We start from the raw sequence: 22,064 nt of genomic DNA, 5'->3' as shown, positions 1-22,064 counted from the left end.
TATATTGTTATTGTAGGAATATTTTTTTAAGAAAGAGATAATGATGACAATGGTGGATTTCAAGATTTCAACTTTTGTGATTTAAAGAAAGTAACAAAGCATAGTGGCTTATTGATGACAAATACACTGAGGACACAGATATATGTTTGGTGACTTGTCTAACCAATTTGGTTATTGGATACAAGGAATTGAATATTTAAATATACAATTCCTTGTTGGATAGTATAATGCAAATGTTGAAATTAAATGGCAATACTTTTAACATGTAAACTATGCCAAACATTCAGTCAAGGAAACATGACTGAGGGTTTGGGCACGGCCAAATGATATGTGGAAATGAAAAATGCCAATGCTAGTACAAATGCGTACCAACATTTCAGTGTCTTATCATTAGCGGTTCTCTAAAAACAAACCAACACAAATTCAACATGTAAACTATGCCAAATTTTCTAAGTCAATAGATTAAGAGTGAAGGAGAGTGACAGAATAATTTTCATAGGTATATGTACAAATGCTTTTAAAACTGCATATCGAATATCACTGACTTACTATTTTTGACAACTCTAAATGTGACCTAACCACAAACTATAAATGAAGACTAATAATTAAGCAAAAGTTTATAGTCCATATACAATAACTGATAGAGTAAGGACAAACAGTCTCTATCCATAGAGTCTATGGAAATAAGAAATTCAAATGAGAATTCACCTGTATACCAATTATCATTGATGTATCCCTAGTAGTTCCCATTAAACTGTCCTCATCACAATTGTCCATAGGATGCTGTTGCAGCTACTGAAAACATCATGCCAAAGTTTTGCCTTCACAACTTGTTAAGGCAAAAAAAAATCTTTTTTTTTTCTGCCCTTTGGTGGTCCTAATGTTTTTTTTTTATCTTTACAAATATCCAAGCTTGTTGATGGACGGCTGATTGATGTCCAGTTACAAATTAAATGCATATTTAATAGGACAAGGACATGATTATTTGATCTATGTAAAAACCCTGCATTGTACTAGACTGATAAGAGAAGGGGGATTTTTAACATCAAAGATCACAAGGTAAGTCAGCAGGAATACATGTTTGCACCTAAGACAGGAATCTGATGTACAGTTGTTGTCATCTTGTTATGTAATTCATACATGTTTCTTGTTTCTTTTTTTTATAAAGATTAGACTGTTGGTTTTACACTAGTAATTTTTGGGGCCCTTTATAGCTTGCTGTTCGGTGTAAGTCAAAGCTCCATGTTGAAGGCCCTACCTTGACCTATAATGGTTAACTTCTATAAATTGTTACTTGGCTCATTGGCACTCATACCACATCTTCCTATATCTATGTCACCATAACTGTACACATTATGACAATGAGCTTACAAGTCTTTACTTTATCTCCTAAACACTTTACAGAGACGCAGCCAATAACAATTTTCAAGTCTGCTTTGACATGGCAATGGTCAAACCCTCAAACTCCCGAACTTGAGACAAACACACTACCACAAGACTAGAGGAGGTACTTTTTTTTGGGGGATAATCACCCCTTAAGCTCTATTTACATAAAAGAACCAACAAAATTCAATTGTAAGTAAGACTAACCCTTTATAAAAGAACCAGTAATTTTCTAGTGAAAAGAAACAAGTTGGCCTCAATAAAGAAAACAAAAAATATTTATAAATCTATAAATTGTTATGAACAATACATCTTTAATATTTCAAATTTGAAATAAGACAATTTGATTATAATACAGATCCCTTGTCAATGACTCATTTACTAGGACCAGACAATGCTCTGTATCCCTTGATGCATTAGTTATCATTGCATTAACCAATGAAAATACAGCATCACATTTTTTTTATATTTAACATTATAGCAAGTCCTGAAAATTTTGAAACTTTTTTAAGAAAACAGAATGCTGTCAGATCATTGTTAATGTAATGTGGAGACAGGATCAGTATTCCAAGCAAATCATATTTAGGATACATACATTTTAGTATTTACTGAAGTAGAAACAAGGAAAAGTTTCATTGGCAATATTTAAGTTTTTAAAATATATTAAAAGATTTCTGAATAAAACATTGAAATCCTGCTACTTTATACCTTACTTTTATTTAGTGATATTTATAAAAGGAAAATTTATATAAGAGAAAAACTTGTCAGGTAAATTTCAGGAAAAAGATTTTTTTATTATAGAAAACTGTAGGAATTTTTTTTTATACTATTGACAGTTAAATTATCTCCCCTTGAGGTGTTTCAAGTCTTTAAGATTGCTTGTGTTATAAAAAAAGAAAGTGCAGTTTTCTTAAAAGATGTTCGAACCTTCACATACTTACAAAGTAATGTGCCAAAATAAAAGTACAATCCACATTTGGATGCAGAATACTTTTTAAAATAATTAACCTCACTTTTAAGTCAATTACATAGTAATGAAATTTTTCAAGTCATCAAATATTTAACATGAATTATCTCCCCTAAAAAGTTGTCTTGTCTAGAATTTTAGAAGTTTATCAATCTAGTAACTAGTGATTAGTCTAAAACAAGAAGTTTTCTGTTAGACATTACATAATGACAAAAACAGATGTTTCAATGAATCATCTGAATTTCTTTTTTTTAAATATGGTTTTTAACATATATTTTTCTAACACATTTTTTGTTCATGCAATATAAGTACCTGTGTACTTCAAAAACTAGACAGTAACTTTTTGGATAGTTCAAAAGACATTTTTTAGATTTTTTCATAATCTTACTTTCAAAGAATTCCTGCAAATTGCTGAAATAAGAATTGCAGCTTGAACCTCATATAATTTGGATTCATTATTATTACTGTGGACTCATTATTACTCATTGGATACAAATTTTCGTGGCATTTTATCATACATCTGAAACATGAAATTAAGTGTTCAACTTATTAAAATTTGTCTATAAGGTTATATGTAGACTACGTCACTTTGGCAAAACCATGAAATCAAATATATCTACGAAAATGCAAGTTTTCCTCAAACCACCAAAAAATAATACCTATGAAAATAAATGAATTCACAGTAGTTGAGTGCTACAGATTTTCATGGATGTTTATGTATAGGTGAACCAATTCAACAAAAACAAACCTATAATTTATAGTTTGTTAAACAATGAAATCAAGTACCCATGAAAACATGTACCCACAAATATTACTAAATCCAGATGAATTATAATTATAAATGGAAAATGATTATTATCACACAGTGATTGCCATTGTTGCAGTTTTGTTAATATGACAAAGATAACACAACAAGAGCAGGAAATGAAAAATATTTTTTTAACAAAAAACTCTTGAAAACAATGATTAAAGTACAATGCCATTATTCTGTGAAATGATCCTACACCATGTTATATATTGTCAGACTGAGGTAATAAATCACTGTGTTTGTCAACTGGACGAACTTTTTCAGATTCCTCTAATTCATCATAGCTTTGATGCATCCCATTACATGATTTTTGCAATGGTTTTGTCTTTTGTTGAGAGTCATGTTTAAACATTCCATTTGAGGTGTTAAGATCTGCTTTACAAGATAAGTTTGTCTGATCACGGAAAACACCATTCACCGGGTTGTTGATGTCTTTTGTTTCATTGTTTATTGAGCCATCACCATTGACTAGATGTGATTTTGAATCTTCCTTTTCACCATTTACAGAAGGGAGAATTTTGGAATCATTCCTTTCCTCACCATTGACAAGGTGTGATTCAGAATCTCCCTTTTCATCATTTACAGAAGGGAGAGTGTTGGAATCGTTCTTTTCATCATCATTAATACTGTTCTGTGATTCCTCATCTGAGTCAGAAGACATTGATGATATATCAGAGTCCGAATCGTCTTCCATATCAGAATACACCTCTGCTCCAGAAAATACATATCTACTAGGAGGAAGAAATAAGTACTGCTTGCCTGAAAAATAAGCAGATTTTATTGAGAATTACAATAATGTCATTGAATCTGAGAACAGTCTACAAAACAGGATATCTGCTGAGTTTGATTTTGCATCTTACACTCAAACCTTCTTGACTAGGTTGCTTATATTATTTATTTTTATAGTGAAAAAAACCCAAATTATTTCAATTTTTTTTTAAATTAAAAAAAATAAAATACAGCATGTGTACATATATCCAGTATGTATGCTAGTTGACAATTCCCAATGCATTAGTATGTAAAGTGAAAAAAATCTATCTTATCTCAATTGAGTATTTGTTTTAAGGATGCATAATTCCATCATTTCTGTCATTTTACATTAATACCTTCTAATCTTTTAGCAAGACTGCCATGATGACCTGGTTTCCACATATTTCTTATCTCAAAGTCTTCATCGTCATCATCATCATCCTCCTCATCTTTGGGATCATCAGACGCCAGCAAATCATTCTTGTTGTTATCAACTGCTAATGCTGAATTATTCTTTGATTCACCAGACAAACAACTGTCTTTGCTATCTAGTTTAGAATTTTCGGAAGTGCCAGTGGTCTTACTGTTACATTCATCAGCTGAAAGTCTGTCTTTACTAACTGTTTCATTTAATTTAGAACTGGTCTCCACAGGAGTATTTCCATTAATCATTACACCATCTGTTTCATCAGTCTTTTGTGAAGTAATAGCTGGACTAGAATCTGATTTATTCATGACAGTAAAGCTTTTACTATTGTCCATCACAACACTGACTGGAGTGTGTGGCTTTTTGTCATTTTTAACACTGTTATTTTCATCTTTCTCATCACAAACTTTGACATGCTGTAAGTTGGACACTTCTTTGTCTGTCTTTTGATCACAGCTACTGTCATCTGATTTACTTTCTGCACTTTTAATTTCAGGTGACCCCAGACTTTTAACATCATTGTCACTGCCACTCTCATCAAGGTCAGACGATGTTGGTGTTTTTAGTTCACATTTTGATATCTCATGAAGTAAAGGCGACCGTGATTTGTTGTCCCAATTCAAATGTTTACATAGTTCCTCCACAATAGCGTCACAATCACCAAGTAATTCAACATCGAAGTTTAAATGTTTAAGAGGTTCTCTATTGATGAGAATCTGAGGTACATCTTCAGGCAATGAATCTGAAATACATAGAATTACTTATATAAACATATTGCAAATATATGCACCTAGAATAATACATATAAAACTTCTTAACAACAACTGTATAAGTTCATACAGTAAATATTAAAAATTTTCATATTGACATGTAACACTCTCAGAACTAAGTTTTAGAAACACTGAGCCTTTTTTTTTTTATAGTATTTGCTTGGGTTTGTCATTTATTGTACTGTTTGTATAGAACTATTAAGTGTATTTCTTGTGTACTTTTTTAAATGACCACAAAAAAAATTTGTGTTGTATAATGCTATCAATTCCTCTGCGTCGTCATCTGAAGACACATTTAGTTTCTGACAATAACTTTAGTTCAAATGAATAGATCTGTATAAATTTATACCAGAAGGATCAATACCACTAAAGGAAGGTTTGGATTAATTTTGGGGATGATGGTCCCAATTAGAAATTAGGGGCCCAAAATAAGCATTTTTCTACTTTCAGGAAAATAACTTGTGTATTAGTATTTCTGTTGCTCTGAAATTGTACCACAATGTTTAAAGTGGAAGGTTTGGAGACATTTAAGGGGTTATGGTGCCAACAGAATAAGAATTAGGGGCCAAAAACATGCATTTTTGTAGTTTATTGATAATAAGTTATTGTGTGTAAGTGTATGGATCTCTCTGACATTGTACCACAAAGTTCCATATCACAAAAGAAAGGCAGGGATTGAGTTTAGAGTTATTGCCGTAATCATGCAGGAATTAGGGGCTAACAGAGGACCAAAAACAATTTTTTTAAGGGGGTTCAATTTTTTAAAATGTTTCAAGAAGAAATCTTTAATTGCACAGTATTTTATTGCACGATAGATTTGTAAGATCTTGACATTTGTTTTTGTGTCAGAAACCTATGTTATGTCAAAATTTTTATCACAATCCAAATTCAGAAAGTATCAATCTTGAATATGCGTCTAAATTTGCCCCAACGGTTCAGGGTTCAACCTCTGCAGTCGTATCAGGCTGCTTTGAGGGAAGCATTTTATTTGTTGTATGTATTGTTATGCATTTTTAAATAAGTCTACTTCTTATAAATTAGAAGAGCAAGAGAGTTAACGTTTAGACCTTTTTTTCATATATAAAAGTTTATCTTCATACTGAAACATAACTCCGTCATTCCTGTTTTCGTCCATACACATTTTGAAAATGTGTACTCTTATTGTCAAATAACTTACTTGGTATAAGTGCCACTGGTCTCACTTTGAGAGATGACACAACAACTTACTTGGTATAAGTGCCACTGGTCTCACTTTGAGAGATGACACAACAACTTACTTGGTATAAGTGCCACTGGTCTCACTTTCAGAGATGTCATGACTACTTACTTGGTATAAGTGCCACTGGTCTCATCTTGAGAGATGACACAACATCTAACTTGGTATAAGTGCCGCTGGTCTCACATTGAGAGTTGACACAACAACTTACTTGGTATAAGTGCCACTGGTCTCACATTGAGAGATGACAAAACAACTTACTTGGTATAAGAGCCACTGGTCTCACTTTGAGAGATGATTCAATAACTTACTTGGTATAAGTGCCACTGGTCTCACTTTGAGAGATGATCCAATCACAATAAGTAGATCACACTTGTCTTTGTCTTCTGTCATTTGTTTGTGGAACTCATCAGACAAACTTTCACCAAAAAATACTATGTCTGGTTTCATTATTGATGTTGGACTGTCTGGAGGGCACACTGAACATTTGGGTATAACCTAAACAATAGAAATAATACAATAAATACAGTAAATTCTTTATGCAAAGTTGACATTAGAAGATTTTGGCTTTCAAATCTATCTTTCTCAAAACTAGTTTTCTCACCTGAATTTGAGGTCCTGTGGATTCATTATTATTCATTGGATACCAAATTTTGGTGTATAGGTGAACAACAAAATCAAATGTTCAATGAATGACAAATTTTCTATAGGTTTTAAACTAAAATACTAACTGTACTATCTACAGTTAGCAAAGATAACCAGTTAATGGCATTCAACCTTGATTAAAGAAACTAATTGATAAAATTGAGAATGGAAAAGGGGAACGCGTCAAATTGTAATTGACATTTTTAGTAATATCTTTAATATCTACCCACCTGATTAAATATATCTTCTCTTACAATTTCTGCACTAACTTTGTGTTTACATGACATACAAGTGGCTGTAGCAAAAGAACCTGGAATGTATAAAACTTTGTTTTAATGATGATATAAACAAGCTCCTATTTCTCAGCTAGTATTCAGGACTGCTGTTGTATGCAACTTTTATACAAATGTGTAATTATGATAAGCAAATGTCATTTCTCTATGATTGCACATAATCTAACCACTGAAGCATTAAATTTAAGTCAAAGTCAAGTAACAAATGTCAGAATTCATACATTTCAAAAATTGCTGTTGAAAGTAAAACTTAACAAAGAGGAACAACTTTTTTTAGTATCTGATTTCCAATAAACAGTTTTCATATCTCAAAAATAACTTTCTAGAGTGATGAAAGAACTGTTCATGTTTGACTGATCAATAGAAAATTGACAAAAAGGAAGAAATTCTATAGTTCTTGAATTCCAACAAACAATACTCATTCCACAATATAGCCTTCCTTTACTGATGAAAGAATCATTTGTTCTTCAACACCCAATATTTATTATTTATAAAATCAAATGGGGAATCATGTGTCTAGGGACTTACAGACAGACAAGGGTAAAACTGTATGCCCCCTCCATGAAAGCAGGGGCATAATAAAAATAATTACATAATATAACATACCATGACATTGAATAACTTTAGTAATACCAGCAACTTGTTCCAGTGTGTCTATATTCTGTGTGTAGTTCCTTAACAATTTACCATGTTTCTCAATTGTATTTATAAACTTGTGTGAGCGGGATGGTTCAAATTGACCTGGATATATTTCCTGCAATAAAAAATGAAAACATTAGTAAAACCAGATGCTCTACAGGGCGCAGCTTAATACGACCGCAGAGGTTGAACCCTGAACGGTTGGGGCAAGTATGGACACAACATTCAAGCTTCATTCAGCTCTAAATTTGGATTGTGATTAAATAGTTGACACAGCATAGGTTTCTGACACAGAATGAATGTAGTCTAATGAACTTAAAATGTTTGTTTTGTCTTTGAGCAATTCACTATGCTGTTAAATATTAATCCTCTCAAAAAAATGTTTGAAAATTTTTCTTAATATTTATGAAATTTCAAATGAGAAAAATTGACCTCCCCCCTCCCCCTCTCAAATTTTTTTTCACATCCCCCTATCCTTTATTCCAAAACCGATCTCAATTCAAATTTCTAATGGAGTTTGCAACAATAATCACTCAATCAATCAAAATGTAAAAAAATTGCTTGTTATCACTGAATGGTAAAGATTGTTTTAATTTATCAGTTGGTAGTGAAAGTGAATATTGTATATTGTATAAAACATTGATTTAAGTTGATTCAACTACTAATCTGGACAAAGAAAGATAAGTCCAATTGAAATTTCTTGCTATTGCACAATATTGTGCAATTAGGCCACTTTTTTTTTATTAGTTGGTTTACGGATCCGCCGACCCTGTTTTTCACAATATTGAAATAAAAATAAAAACGATTTTGAAGATTTTTTTTAATTCCGCCGACCTTTTTCTGTTTGAAGAAGTACAAATAAAAATAAAAACATGATTAAAAAAGATCGGTCTTTCTTCTTCCAGTCGGAATACCCTCGCAGTGGATTCGGAAATCCCGTGCGGTTCCCTGTTCAGTGAACGTTTCATGATGATCTAATGTGGTGAAATAAAGGCGGTTCCCTGTTCAGTCAATGTTTCATCATGATTTAATGCGGTGAAAAGGAACCAGTTGAAAATGGAGGCAACTTCCAAGCAAGGACCGAAGCTCATAAACTCGGCAATCAATGTTACACGCAGGACTTCGGGAAAGTTCGGAGAGCCCACAACCTTGCTTCAGAAGTTGAAATGGAGGACCAGATACGATTTTAATATTGTTGCCTTGGAGATTTTCGGTAACGGTAAATCGTAACGGTTGAACAAAATAAACATCGCAGTCATGAATAATAAAAATGAAAATTATTTTTGAGATGGTTTGGGAAGTTTGGTCTAAAAGGTCGAACAACCGCTAATTTGAAACCCTGTTTTAGACAGTCAGTGAGGTTGACGGTGGGTCAACTTTGGTTTAAGTGTTGATCAGAAAGTCTGAAACCCGTTGAAAGGGGTTGTTTTAGTTTCTTGAGGATTGAGCTGCATTTGTCATTACATATATGAGGTACAAATAATTATGACGTCTGGCAAGGCTTTCTGGCATCCAAGATTTGTTTTAAATAGCCTTGCCAGATGTCACTTAAGGGAAGAATCTTTTAACTTGCTGCCAGGGATGGGTGTCTGATTAATTGGCCTTATTATATATATACCTAAATACCATCCCACCGTACCCATTAAGATTTAATGGAACAGAGATGGGATATGGTGGACAAGATCCCAACACAAAATCAGAACATGTATTACTGTAATAGAATGCCTGACAATTAAAATCACTTCAACATTTATAAAAAGGGACAATCCCAGAACACTTCGAGATATAAGCTTATACTTTATTAATAGCAGTGTAAAATAGCATAAAAAGCCTAAGAAGGACATGTTTTCATGTACCACATATGAAGGTATATGACATGCAGAGCGCATATGGTATTTCCTCAATAAGATTGTTTTTTGTTATGAGGAATTTTGTCACTCCCTGATCTAAATTTGATAAATAAATACACAGAACAAAGAGAAAGGCAATTGGTAAAGACACTTCCCTTTCATCAGGGACATGGTTTCATCAATCTACATTGACATTGGACTCCTTGTAACACATTAAATTTAAATTGAAACAGCAAGAATCAATACCAAATTATGAAACGATCTGCATACATGTTAAGTACAAAATGCATAATACTATCATATCTATCTATCTTCCCGTCAAGGAGTGGACTCATTTTTGAGTGTATATACTCCAGCGATTATATTACTATTATATAGAGTAATGTCATTGTTTGTTTCTCTCCATTTTTGGTTAAAAAATAACAGTATTAATTCCAATTTTTATTTTTATTTATTTTTCGACCTCCTACCCTACATTTTTTCATTGTTTTTATTTTTATTTATTTTTCGACCTCCTACCCTTCCTTTTTTAAGAAGAATCCCGTAAACCAACTAATAAAAAAAAAGTGGCCTTAGATATTTCTTGCTATTGCGCAATACTGTGCAATTTAAAATACTTGCTATTGCACAATACTGTGCAATTGAAGATTTCTTGCTATTGCACAATACTGTGCAATTGAAAATTTCTTGCTATTGCACAATAATGTGCAATTGAAGATTTCTTGTTATTGCTAAGTACTTTGCAATTGAAAATTTCTTGCTATTGCACAATACTTAAGGTGGTACCTAACACTACAGGGAGATAACTCTGTAAAATCAGCTAAACGTTTTAATAACGTTCTGTTGTAAAGAGAATATTAAGCTTCTCAATGATCAAAATTAGTGTTTGTCAAACTGCTATATAACCAGTGTAATTTTTCTGATAAAATGGTTGGTTCAAATTTTTTGAAATTTTTATATTTTTGTCAAAGGGTCGAAGTTTATACTTTTTCCAAATTTTAGGAAAATTAAACGAGCCAAATTAATATTAGTGAAAGTGTTGGGTACCACCTTAATATAATAATTTTAGATCCTGATTTGGACCAACTTGAAAACTGGGCCCATAATCAAAAATCTAAGTACATGTTTGTATTCAGCATATCAAAGAACCCCAAGAATTCAATTTTTGTTAAAATCAAACTAAGTTTAATTTTGGACCCTTTGGACCTTAATGTAGACCAATTTGAAAATGGGACCAAAAATGAAGAATCTACATACACAGTTAGATTTGGCATATCAAAGAACCCCATTTATTTAATTTTTGATGAAATCAAACAAAGTTTAATTTTGGACCCAGATTTGGACCAACTTGAAAACTGGGCCAATAATCAAAAATCTAAGTACATTTTTAGATTCAGCATATCAAAGAACCCAACCGATTCAATTTTTGTCAAAATCAAACTAAGTTTAATTTTGGACCCTTTGGACCTTAATGTAGACCAATTTGAAAAGGGGACCAAAAATTAAGAATCTACATACAGTTAGATTCGGCATATCAAAGAACCCCAATTATTCAATTTTTGATGAAATCAAACAAAGTTTAATTTTGGACCCTTTGGGCCCCTTATTCCTAAACTGTTGGGACCAAAACTCCCAAAATCAATACCAACCTTCCTTTTATGGTCATAAACCTTGTGTTTAAATTTCATAGATTTCTATTTACTTATACTAAAGTTATGGTGCGAAAACCAAGAAAAATGCTTATTTGGGTCCCATTTTCCTAAACTGTTGGGACCTAAACTCCCAAAATCAATACCAACCTTCATTTTGTGGTCATAAACATTGTGTTTAAATTTCATTGATTTCTACTAACTTAAACTAAAGTGATGGTGCGAAAACCAAGAATAATGCTTATTTGGGCCCTTTTTTGGCCCCTAGTTCCTAAACTGTTGGAACCAAAACTCCCAAAATCAATCCCAACCTTTCTTTAGTGCTCATAAACCATATGTCAAAATTTCATAGATTTCTATTAACTTAAACTAAAGTTATAGTGCGAAAACCAAGAAAATGCTTAATTGGGCCCTTTTTGGCCCCCAATTCCTAAAACGTTGGGACCAAAACTACCAAAATCAATCCCAACCTTCCTTTTGTGGTCATAAACCTTTTGTTAAAATTTCATAGATTTCTATTCACTTTTACTAAAGTTAGAGTGCGAAAACTAAAAGTATTCGGACGACAACGACGACGCCAACGTGATAGCAAAATACGACGAATTTTTTTTCAAATTTTGCGGTCGTATAACAATTATATCAAAATCAATGATTGAACAAGGTTGTTTTTGTTTAAAGGGTTTTAATGTAACTTTCATCTCATTTGAACTACTTAAGTGTATTCAGTATTAATGGTTTAAGAAAAATTGTTGGTCATGGGAGTTCACCACCTTCAATGCACAACTATACAACGCTTTATCATAAATTACACCTCACATGATTTTTATGTAAAGTTGATTGAATTATCTTATGCCTGTGCCAAGTCAGGAATATGACAGTTGTTATCCATTCCATTTTGCCATTTGATGACAGACTTTCCCTTTTGAATTATTCACGGAGTCCAGTATTTTTGTGATATTACATTTTGATAAAAACTTTACCTTTGCAAATTTGAAGAAAGGTCTAGGGTCATTACTGAAGTAGTTGATATCAAACATGGCTTGTGGATCAGGTAAATCTGGGAAGTCTACAGCCAGGCGAGCATAGATTCCATCTCTGGATCGGAAATCAGGAATACCACAGGATACAGATACCTATAAATGAATAAAATGTTACCCTTTATAACAATTTTAACTTGACAAACAAAGTATCGAGTACAGTGCAACCAAAATATTAATGAACCTAGGAGAAGAAAATAACTGTTCACACACTATTGTGTTACAATTATATGGGACATCTTAAATGTAAGTTTTAAACATACCTGTGAAAAAGAAAATCACAATATATATACAGCAGAATGCATTGGTTGTGTAGGTTAATGTAAAATCTTTGGTTAGCTTGCTTGTAAGCTGAACCATGAAGTCATTAGTAGGTTATATACACTACCCTCCTTTTAGAGTAGTTAGGTCCTAATGACAGATAGATTAGTTATCTGTCGTACTAGTCTTCTCTTAAGGGAGGGTAGTTTACCAAACATAATAATGACTTCAAAGTTCAGCAAGCAAGCAAACAAACCAAAGAAATTGCCTTTAACTACATACTCAATCCTTCTACTGTAACTACCCTGAGCAATTGTTTCTGGTTCAGATGAATTTAAAAGGTGTCCATTATAAGCTTCATTTCTATTTAAATTTACACATATTTTATCTTTGACTTAAAGATCATTTTTTAGCACATGTACTTGGGTATTGGAAAACAAAATGTTGACTTTCCAAGTATTATAAATTGATAAACTATATCTTTTAAGAGAACACCAAAGCTTCATTCAGATTTAGGAGGCTTTTTAAAACTCTAGTTAAAACTATTATATTTAGACGTTCTAAAAAAGTTGATGTTTTGAGACTTACCCCAGCTCCAGTAAGAACCATTATATTTTTACAGTTCTGAAGAAGTTGTATGACATCTTGCAGTGTGTTGATATGGCTGAGTTTCTTTCTTGGAGGTGGCTCTGACATTATGTTAATGACTATCTTCCATAAAGTAAAATCATCAATGTCATTCGGGATTAATGTATCATCAGGTATCAAACCGTTTAGTATTGGGCGAGGGTTTACTCCATTCATTATCTGTTTGTGAATCCATGTCATAGCACCTGTTTTTCAATTAAAAATCAATACATATATAATTGTAGCTTATCAAAGAATGAAAATATGCCATGTGATGAAATAACAAAAAATCCTTGTAGTCTGTCCCATTAAAGTACTTATCAAAGTCTCAAAATAAACACATCATATTCTCAATATAAACACAAACGATCATATTCTTAATATAAACACAAACGATCATATTCTTAATATAAACACAAACGATCATATTCTTAATATAAACACAAACTATCATATTCTTAATATAAACACAAACTATCATATTCTTAATATAAACACAAACGATCATATTCTTAATATAAACACAAACTATCATATTCTCAATGTAAACACAAATGATCATATTCTCAATGTAATCACAAACAATCATATTCTCAATATAAACACAAATGATCATATTCTCAATATAAACACAAACGATCATATTCTCAATATAAACACAAACGATCATATTCTCAATATAAAGTTATAAACACAAACAAAACATGGCACTTACACAAATGACAAAATAGGATTAAAGAATTGATTCTCTGATGTTATTTTAAAATGCATAAGGAATGATAAAGAAAGTGACAATCTGATTCTCTGACATTAAGTTACCATAGATATACATTGTAGCTCCCATAAGAATTGTCAAATCAGACTAAAGTTTTTTGGTTTCTCATTACAGTTTAAACAGATTTATAAATAAATGCTAACACAACATTCAGTTGTTCAAGAATTTGTTGCAGTATAACATTTAGACGAATGAATTAATATATCAAAGGAGAATCTGTTAAACTATGCAGAATGTTTGAATATGTAGCCCCATCAACTCTGAATTTGATCAAATGGCTCTTGGAGGAAGATTGGAAGACTTACAGTAACTCTCTGAAGATACAAAGAGTCAATTAACTGAGATTAAAGGTAAATAAATGTAAAAGCCTATACCAACCTGATGTAGGTTTCCATGCTTCTTCAGATAGTCCTGACAGATTACTGATCTCGCTACAATTGTCAGAGTTGTCTGTTTGTGTCTCATGACTTTGCTGTAAACATACAAGTACAATACATGATAAGGAACTTTGATTTATATATCATTTTATTATATTTATACAAAAGCATGTGCATTGTATCTCAGTTTTCAGGCATCTGACATGCATGTAAGTAGTTGGCTGGATTTACACTTAGAAAAGGTATCATTACCTTTACCTTGATGATATTTTTGCTTTAAATAAAAAAAAACCAACTATTTAATTTTACTGCTCAAGAGTTTGCAAACATGTATTCACAATACATTCACCATTTCTTTGTCTGTGGTATCATTTTAATTTCAATGAATGACAATCATGCATACATTTTTAACTGGTAAATTAAGTCAGGGATTTCTTAAACCACAGAATCAGAAGCTTTACCAAATAAATTCATAGATACAAAGGTTTGGTTAGAAATTTGACTGTTATTGAAAAATTCTAAAACAGAATATATCAAATCCTAAATTTTACTGTAATGTTGTTTATATATTTTTTTTAGCTAACCAACTTACATACGATCCATATAAATTACTTCTTGAATTAACTTATTTTTTAAGATGATCAATTAAACAATAGTAAAATCTTTAAATATTGTTTTTAGATTTTGTTATTGAAAATTAAATCATGACTAAATATATATTGCTTGACATGTACAGTTATGTAAGCTCATGATACTGCATCCTGTCAGTACTGTCAACTGAGATTTTGATATTGCATAAGGACATAGGTTTCCAAAACTGTTTGTCCTTTTAAACTAAATTTGTTGCATGTGTAATGGTTTATTCTTTGGTCCTTAGAGAAAATAATTGATTTATCACTTGTAATTGGCTTTCAATAACTGTAACTTTGGTGTATTGTGTCCATATTTTCATGTTGGCGGTTTGTGTACCTTGTATCTATCTTTTGAGTTAACATTGTTAAGCCAATAGACCACTTTCGAGTTCATCCGTCACCGGCAAAAACTCGTCAATTATACACGCCTTTATGACGTCATTTACCAGATAGAGGGGCTCGCCTGTATCCCTGCACTATTTACGTTCTTCAAGCGTCTTAGTGATCGTCTTTGTGCAGGATAAACTAGAAATAATGGTTGCTCTGTAGGTACTTACTGACATTTCCCTAATGACAGCAGTGTTGATTGTCAATTTTGAGAATTCAATTTGCCGAATAATTCGTACAATATAGAATTATAGTTTTCCAACCACTCGCTCAACATTGGAAGGAAGTGACGACGCCCCTAAACGCACAAATGACGATGATAAAGGCGCGTATAATTGACGAGTTTTTTCCAGTGACGGATGAACTCGAAAGTGGTCTATTGCAACTGATCTTACAATTTGTTCTTATTTTGTGCTGCAACACTTCTGTTCCAGGTTAGGGTAAGGGTTGCAAACATATTAAACCCCAAAACATTCTTGTTGTGCCCTTACAGAAACCTGTAGTAAAATGTTGTTGTTGGTTTCATGTTCTTGTTTGAAATGAATTCGTTTCATATAAATTTTCATGTTGGGCTTTTCCTGAGCTGACTAAACAGTATGGGTTTGTCTCATTGTTGAAGGCTGTACACTGCCCTATGATTGATTACTACCATTACATTTTAACCCTGGTCTGATGGTGGATAGTTGCAGTGCTTTCAAAATTAGCAACTAAGTTGTCTCATTGTAAATTGTGCTGCTGCATGTACAAAAATAACATGTACCACAACACCTCATTTATATGTCATTTTCAAACATCATGTATTAGCTTACCTCAGTATTCCCAGCTTCATTATCTTTTGGTATATTAATATTAGAACATCCTTGTTGTTCTGAAAATATTTAAATACAACTCAAAATTTTGATTACTAGAAATGTAAACAAGCACATGAAGACCATATGAACAATGTTATGACACAACTAAACAACAAGATAATACTAACAAGGTTAATTACATAGCTAACTGGGTCTGTAACATTTAGGTATATGACACAGATTGAATTATATATAGACCAGTACATGGAACTTCATGCAATCTCCCTGATGAATCAAAGCCTGGAGTTTATTAAAGGCTTTAAAGCAATGAATTTAAGTCTATACACATTTGAATTTTTCAAACTGTTAATTTCATTATTTATAATCAAATGTCATAACGTTAGTACTGACTTATGAATAGTCCTTCTATAATGTTATAAGGATGAAATATTTTTTAATATCCACTTTAGCCCTATTTTTTAATTTGAATAAGCAAAACATCTTGATAGTTGAAATTGTTCCAAATTATGTGCAGTTCTTTATTTCCTTGTTCATGTTAGTGGACAGACTCCTGTCAATATATATTGTTTTTTTTGCAATGCATGTACATTGTACTTATTTTGTGATACCCATATCTGAATAGATACAATGTACATGTAGGCAAGAAAGGGGTTGGTGAAGTTGAACACATGTACAACTGATTAAACCCAACACATTGTTTTGCCCAGTGAACCCATGCAAAAATAATGAACATATAAAAGGGTCAAAAGGTCTTCCAGAACCATGTGATCAGGTGATGTTCATTGTTGGTTGTTTATATTCTTTTTTTTTATAGCATGGGCAACAATTCTTCATCTTTATATAAAAGATCACAAATACAGTCCACATACCAATACAGTTTTTATTAGAGCTTTGGTGTTAATAAACTCAAAGTGAAAGTAGCAAACTGTTATAGAGTTATTCCCCTTATACTATAAAAACAGACTGGATTACAGCCCTTTGATCTATTTATAAATAATTTACAACTTTGTTTTTATTTTCTGACAGGTATAACAAACAGCTTCAAGAAATATTTCAATGTGAAGTTACATAGGTGGCTTAACAACTTCCATGGATAAATAATGTTTTCTTTGTCTGAAAAAAGTAAAAAATCTAATAATAGGAATGAATCATCAAAATAAGGGAGGTAAGTTTCGGGATTTCGTAGATTTCAATAATAAATAAGTAACATCTCGCTTATATATAACACATTTTCAAAACATCAATTACTGCTTTGTTTTATTACATGTATACCTGAATCATCAGTACTCTCTTCATTGAGTTTTTGACGTTTGAAAGGTGGTTCATTTTTTAGGGGTTGGTCCGCCATTTTCCTCGATAGCTGTGCGCAGTCATTCGACGCAACTTCCTGTTTCTAATTATAAATAATCATCATGTTCATTTTGTGAAGGAGAGTTTTCCTACTCAGTTTTAAGTTAAACTTTAAATGGAGGACATATTTAACTATGAACCTGACGAAGAAGAGGATTTCTATAAAATTCTTGGCTGTAACGAGCATTCTAACGTAATTTATTGACTTACAAGTTAGAAACTGATGCAATTTATTTTCCAATATCTACTTTCACTTTAGTTTGTAACAGTCCTTTATAATAATATCAAGTATTTGTATTGAAGTCCTTGTACTATTGTGCAATTTGCATAATAAATTCACTCAAGAGAATATGTGCCTTCTTTTAGTTCCAATATCTTTTGCAAATATAAAAATATGGTTTGATTAAACAGGAACATATATATAATGAGTGGGGATAGGAGGACTCTGGGATCGGGTGTTTTTAAGATCGGGATTTCGGGATTGACCCTTTCAGGATTGACCCTTTTGGGATTGATCCTTTAGGGATTGACCCTTTCCGGATTGACCCTTTCAGGATCTGGGAATTCTTTATTTGGAATTTTGGGACTTTGGAATTGCGTATTGTTAAGCCAGGGATTTCAGGATCAGGACCCCTCCTACCCCCACTCTATAATGTTAGTATACATGTATATGTTCCTGGTTAGATATACTGTTCCTCGGATTAAATAGGTAAATGGTTTTAAATAGGCAAAATAATGATTATAAATACACAAATTGATCTACCACCCAATCCAATTTAGACACATTGAAATGCCTAAAAATGCATATATCGAAAAGTTCCTTCAAGTTATTTATTAAAGGAGGAAGTTTAGTAAGGGCCTTATTTGATCCTGATGAAAAAATTAATGAATGGTACAAGGTAAAATATGTTTTAAGTTGTCAAAATAAGAGATTTTGACAAAATTGGCCAGATTTCAACCAAATTTTGGACCAGGAAACATAGAGTGCAAGCGTGGACAAACTAAATATTTAAATTAAACGTGCAAAATGTCATTAAAAACATTGTGTTCAAATATCTTTTTTTGTCGATGTATGGGCTCTATGTTTCCTGTCCAATAATCAATTTTGTGAAAAATAAAAATGAGTACTGTTTGTGACAACATCAGTAGAACTCAGGGACGTAAATTTCCAACAAAAAGGCTCATTTCCTACCTAATCAATGTATTGGCTATGATTCATTGTGATATTGGTCAATAAATCCTAATATGAAATTTTAGGTAAAAAAGGGGGTCATTTTAGGGCTTTCATGCTTTATCGAACATACTCCTTTAATGTAATTATTATTGTTATTATTATCTAATATTCTTATACAATATGTGTTCTCCCTTGTAGACTGTACAGATAACAACAGAATATAAAGCCAGGGTTCTGAGTTGTCACCCTGATAAACATCCTGGAGATGAATCTAAAGGTAACAATCATTAAAATAAAATATATAAACTCCCTAGCTTAATGCATTTTTTACCATTGATTAGGAATCTTTGAGGAAGGGTAGAAGGGGTCCTGATCCCAAAATCCTGAGCTTAAAAACACGAAATCCTGAGGTCCCCAAATTCAAGAAATGGATTCCTTGATCCCGAAAGGGTCAATCCCGAAATCCTGAGCTAAAAAAACACCTGATCCCGGAGTCCTGATAAAGGTCCTATCCCCCCTCATCTTTGATAACACAAGCAATTATTATCTCATTATTTGCCTAGATGAACTATACCAACTCATTTGTTTTGAAGTGATTCATACCTTTTTTCTTGATTGACATTATTTTCATGAAAATGGTGTGTAGAAAACTGAATAATAGATAATGATGACTTTTAATGTTGTGCCTATTTACATTGTTCTTTGGAATTGAATAAGCTGAACTTTGATAAGAGTCATATTTATTTTCAAAGATACATCTTTTGACCTAATATAACTAGGGAAACTAGAAACCTAAAAACTTTAGGTCAGTTTGATTTTCAAAATATAAACCTTTTTAACTTATAAAACAGGATAAAGCTCATTTTCTGATAAATGCTTTACACTGCAATAATGATACACATGGTACTGATTTTAGATAAACAGTTTAGACTATTACAACGAGCAAAGGATGTGTTATGTGATGAGGAGAAAAGAAAACGTTATGACCAATGGAAAAATGCTGGGATCTCAATGTCGTTTAGTCAGTGGTGTTCATTACGAGATTCTGTACAGACTGTAAGTTTAATGTCCTGTCTACAGTAGATTGTGACTTGAATGTCTTGCATGTTGTGCCATCTTATGGACCCAATTAGATGACGGAATATTACAGAAAAGAGATCCAAAATATATTTTTATTGGTGATATTTGGCTTTTGGTATCTAATACAAGGACCCCTAAGGCAGCAACCATTTGATTTTGAGTTTCGGGGCGGGGGGGAAGGTGGGGGGGGGGGGGGGGGGGGGGGGCTATTAGCATTACATATAGTGGCAGCTGAGGGTGAAACAGAGTCAAAAACAAATATTTTCTTTCTCCAAAAACTGGAAACAACTTTTTTTCCAAAAAAAATCCATAGCCCCCCCAGAAAATCAAATGGTTGCTGCCTAAAGAAGTTGTTATTCAAGACACAATTTTGGTTTTGTTTCTTATCTTCTGTTAGAAATGTATGTATGTAATTTGTTACATCAAAATTTATCTTGAAATTATTGTATTTCTTATTTTTTGTTGTTGCTGCATTGTAAAGGAAACTTCAATATATTGCATGTTCAGCCATCTTATGGGCCATATATGATAGAATATTATAGAAAAAAGATCCCAAATATTTTATTTTAGCTGTTGGTATCTAAAACAGGGACCTCTGAACATAATTTTTTCAACCACAATTTGGGGTTTGTTTCTTATCTTCTGTAAGAAATTTTTGTAATATGTTACATTAAAATTTAGTTGTCAGTGAATTGAGCATTTGGTGAATTCTAAGTAGTGTTATGATTATTTTCAGTCCATGCACTGGGGTTCTGTGAAAACAAAACCAATGATAGAGAATGATAAACCAGAGACAACACAACACAACTTTAAAAAATCTGGTAAATACATCTTAGCTTTAGATAAATATTGAATCTAAAAAACAACAATGGGATAGGTCAAACAAAACTAAGCAAACAATTCATTGTAATTATATAATATAACTGTGTTCATTTACATACTTATTTGGTTTATATCATTCATATTTCTGTTTATAACTTTAGGAAATATGTACCAAAAGTCATTTTATCTTCCTAGTTCATTTTTCATACGTGATAACATCTTTCTTAAGTATTCTTGTAAATGATTTAGAAAAAAATACACTTATTTTCTGCTGTATTTTAAAAATGAAAAGATTTCAATTTTAAATAAAGTCATAATTAGATTGAGAGAAAACAAATCTAGGCTATAATCTAAAACTGAGGGGAAACACATCACCTATAAATGGAAAACAATGAAACAACAGAAACACTAAATTACAACAAAAAACAAACAACAATGTAACACACAGAAACAAACTATAAGATAACAACTGCCATTTTCTTGACTTGGTAGGGGACATTTTAAGAAAAATTGGTGGGTTGAACCTTGTTTTGTAAACTTGAAAATGATTGTTCAATAACTAACGATCACAAACTTAATATTTAAAGTATATGTATTTCATTTCAGATTTTGACCACGTTACAATAAGTACTCATCAAGACTGGAATAGAGATGAACCATCAGAAATGTTGAGGAAATTCAGGAACTATCAAATATGAAATGATATCATGTTGTTGAAAGTGTGATTGGTCTGATAACCATGTGAACATTCCAGTATTTTCCAGAGCACATAAAAACATAAACCTTCCAATGAAACTATATGGTGCCTGTACAGTAGTTGTCGTTTGTTTATGTAATTTATATGTGTTTCTTGTTTCTCGTTTTTATGGCCCCGCAACAAAGTTGTTTGTGCCATATAGTTTTACACTTGTCTGAAATTCTGAAATTCCGTCATTCTGCAACAAACCATTAAACAGAGTTTTTTTTCTAAATGCCTTCAGATATTGGGCTGGTTTTGGTATGTGAGTTTATCATGATGAGTTACAGATCAAGTTTAAGTTTTGTTCTGCTAATTTTTACCGAAATGACATGCTTTGGATTTTGAAAAATTGTTGAAAATCACAGTTATAGAGACTTTTTTTCTAAATGCTTTCAGATATTGGGATGATTTTTGGCATGTGAGGTAACCAAGATGAGTTACTGATCAAGTTCAAGTTTTGTTTGGCTCCGCTAATTTTTACTGAAATTGCAGGCTTTGATAAATTGTTGAAAATCACAGTTATACAGACTTTTTCTGGCCCAGCAATTAAGTTGTCGGTGCCATACAGTTTTACCCTTGTCTGAAATTCTGAAA

At 32.1% G+C, this 22,064-nt stretch overlaps 2 protein-coding genes across 2 annotated transcripts; one reads left to right on the top strand and one right to left on the bottom strand.

Annotated features, from left to right (window-relative positions):
* Positions 1-1,661: 1,661 nt before the first annotated feature.
* On the bottom strand, positions 1,662-17,692 carry LOC134725423 (NAD-dependent protein deacetylase sirtuin-1-like). The gene is made up of 10 exons (XM_063589228.1): positions 17,578-17,692; positions 16,303-16,361; positions 14,476-14,569; positions 13,284-13,528; positions 12,378-12,530; positions 7,866-8,013; positions 7,197-7,276; positions 6,633-6,819; positions 4,265-5,077; positions 1,662-3,917 (listed from the first exon to the last, which is right to left on the bottom strand). Exons 1-10 carry the CDS (start codon positions 17,651-17,653, stop codon positions 3,361-3,363), a joined length of 2,412 nt encoding a protein of 803 aa, XP_063445298.1. The 5' UTR covers positions 17,654-17,692; the 3' UTR covers positions 1,662-3,360.
* LOC134725424 (dnaJ homolog subfamily C member 12-like) lies at positions 17,680-21,577 on the top strand. Its single transcript, XM_063589229.1, has 5 exons — positions 17,680-17,848; positions 19,028-19,106; positions 19,746-19,885; positions 20,646-20,730; positions 21,338-21,577. The coding sequence occupies exons 1-5, from the start codon at positions 17,771-17,773 to the stop codon at positions 21,427-21,429; spliced, it is 474 nt and encodes a 157-aa protein (XP_063445299.1). The 5' UTR covers positions 17,680-17,770; the 3' UTR covers positions 21,430-21,577.
* Positions 21,578-22,064: the final 487 nt, after the last annotated feature.

Source organism: Mytilus trossulus, chromosome 7, assembly GCF_036588685.1.
Source record: "Mytilus trossulus isolate FHL-02 chromosome 7, PNRI_Mtr1.1.1.hap1, whole genome shotgun sequence".
Taxonomy (NCBI): domain Eukaryota; kingdom Metazoa; phylum Mollusca; class Bivalvia; order Mytilida; family Mytilidae; genus Mytilus; species Mytilus trossulus.
Note: the sequence above shows the minus strand (reverse complement) of the source record. Positions and strands in the feature narration are given on the sequence as shown.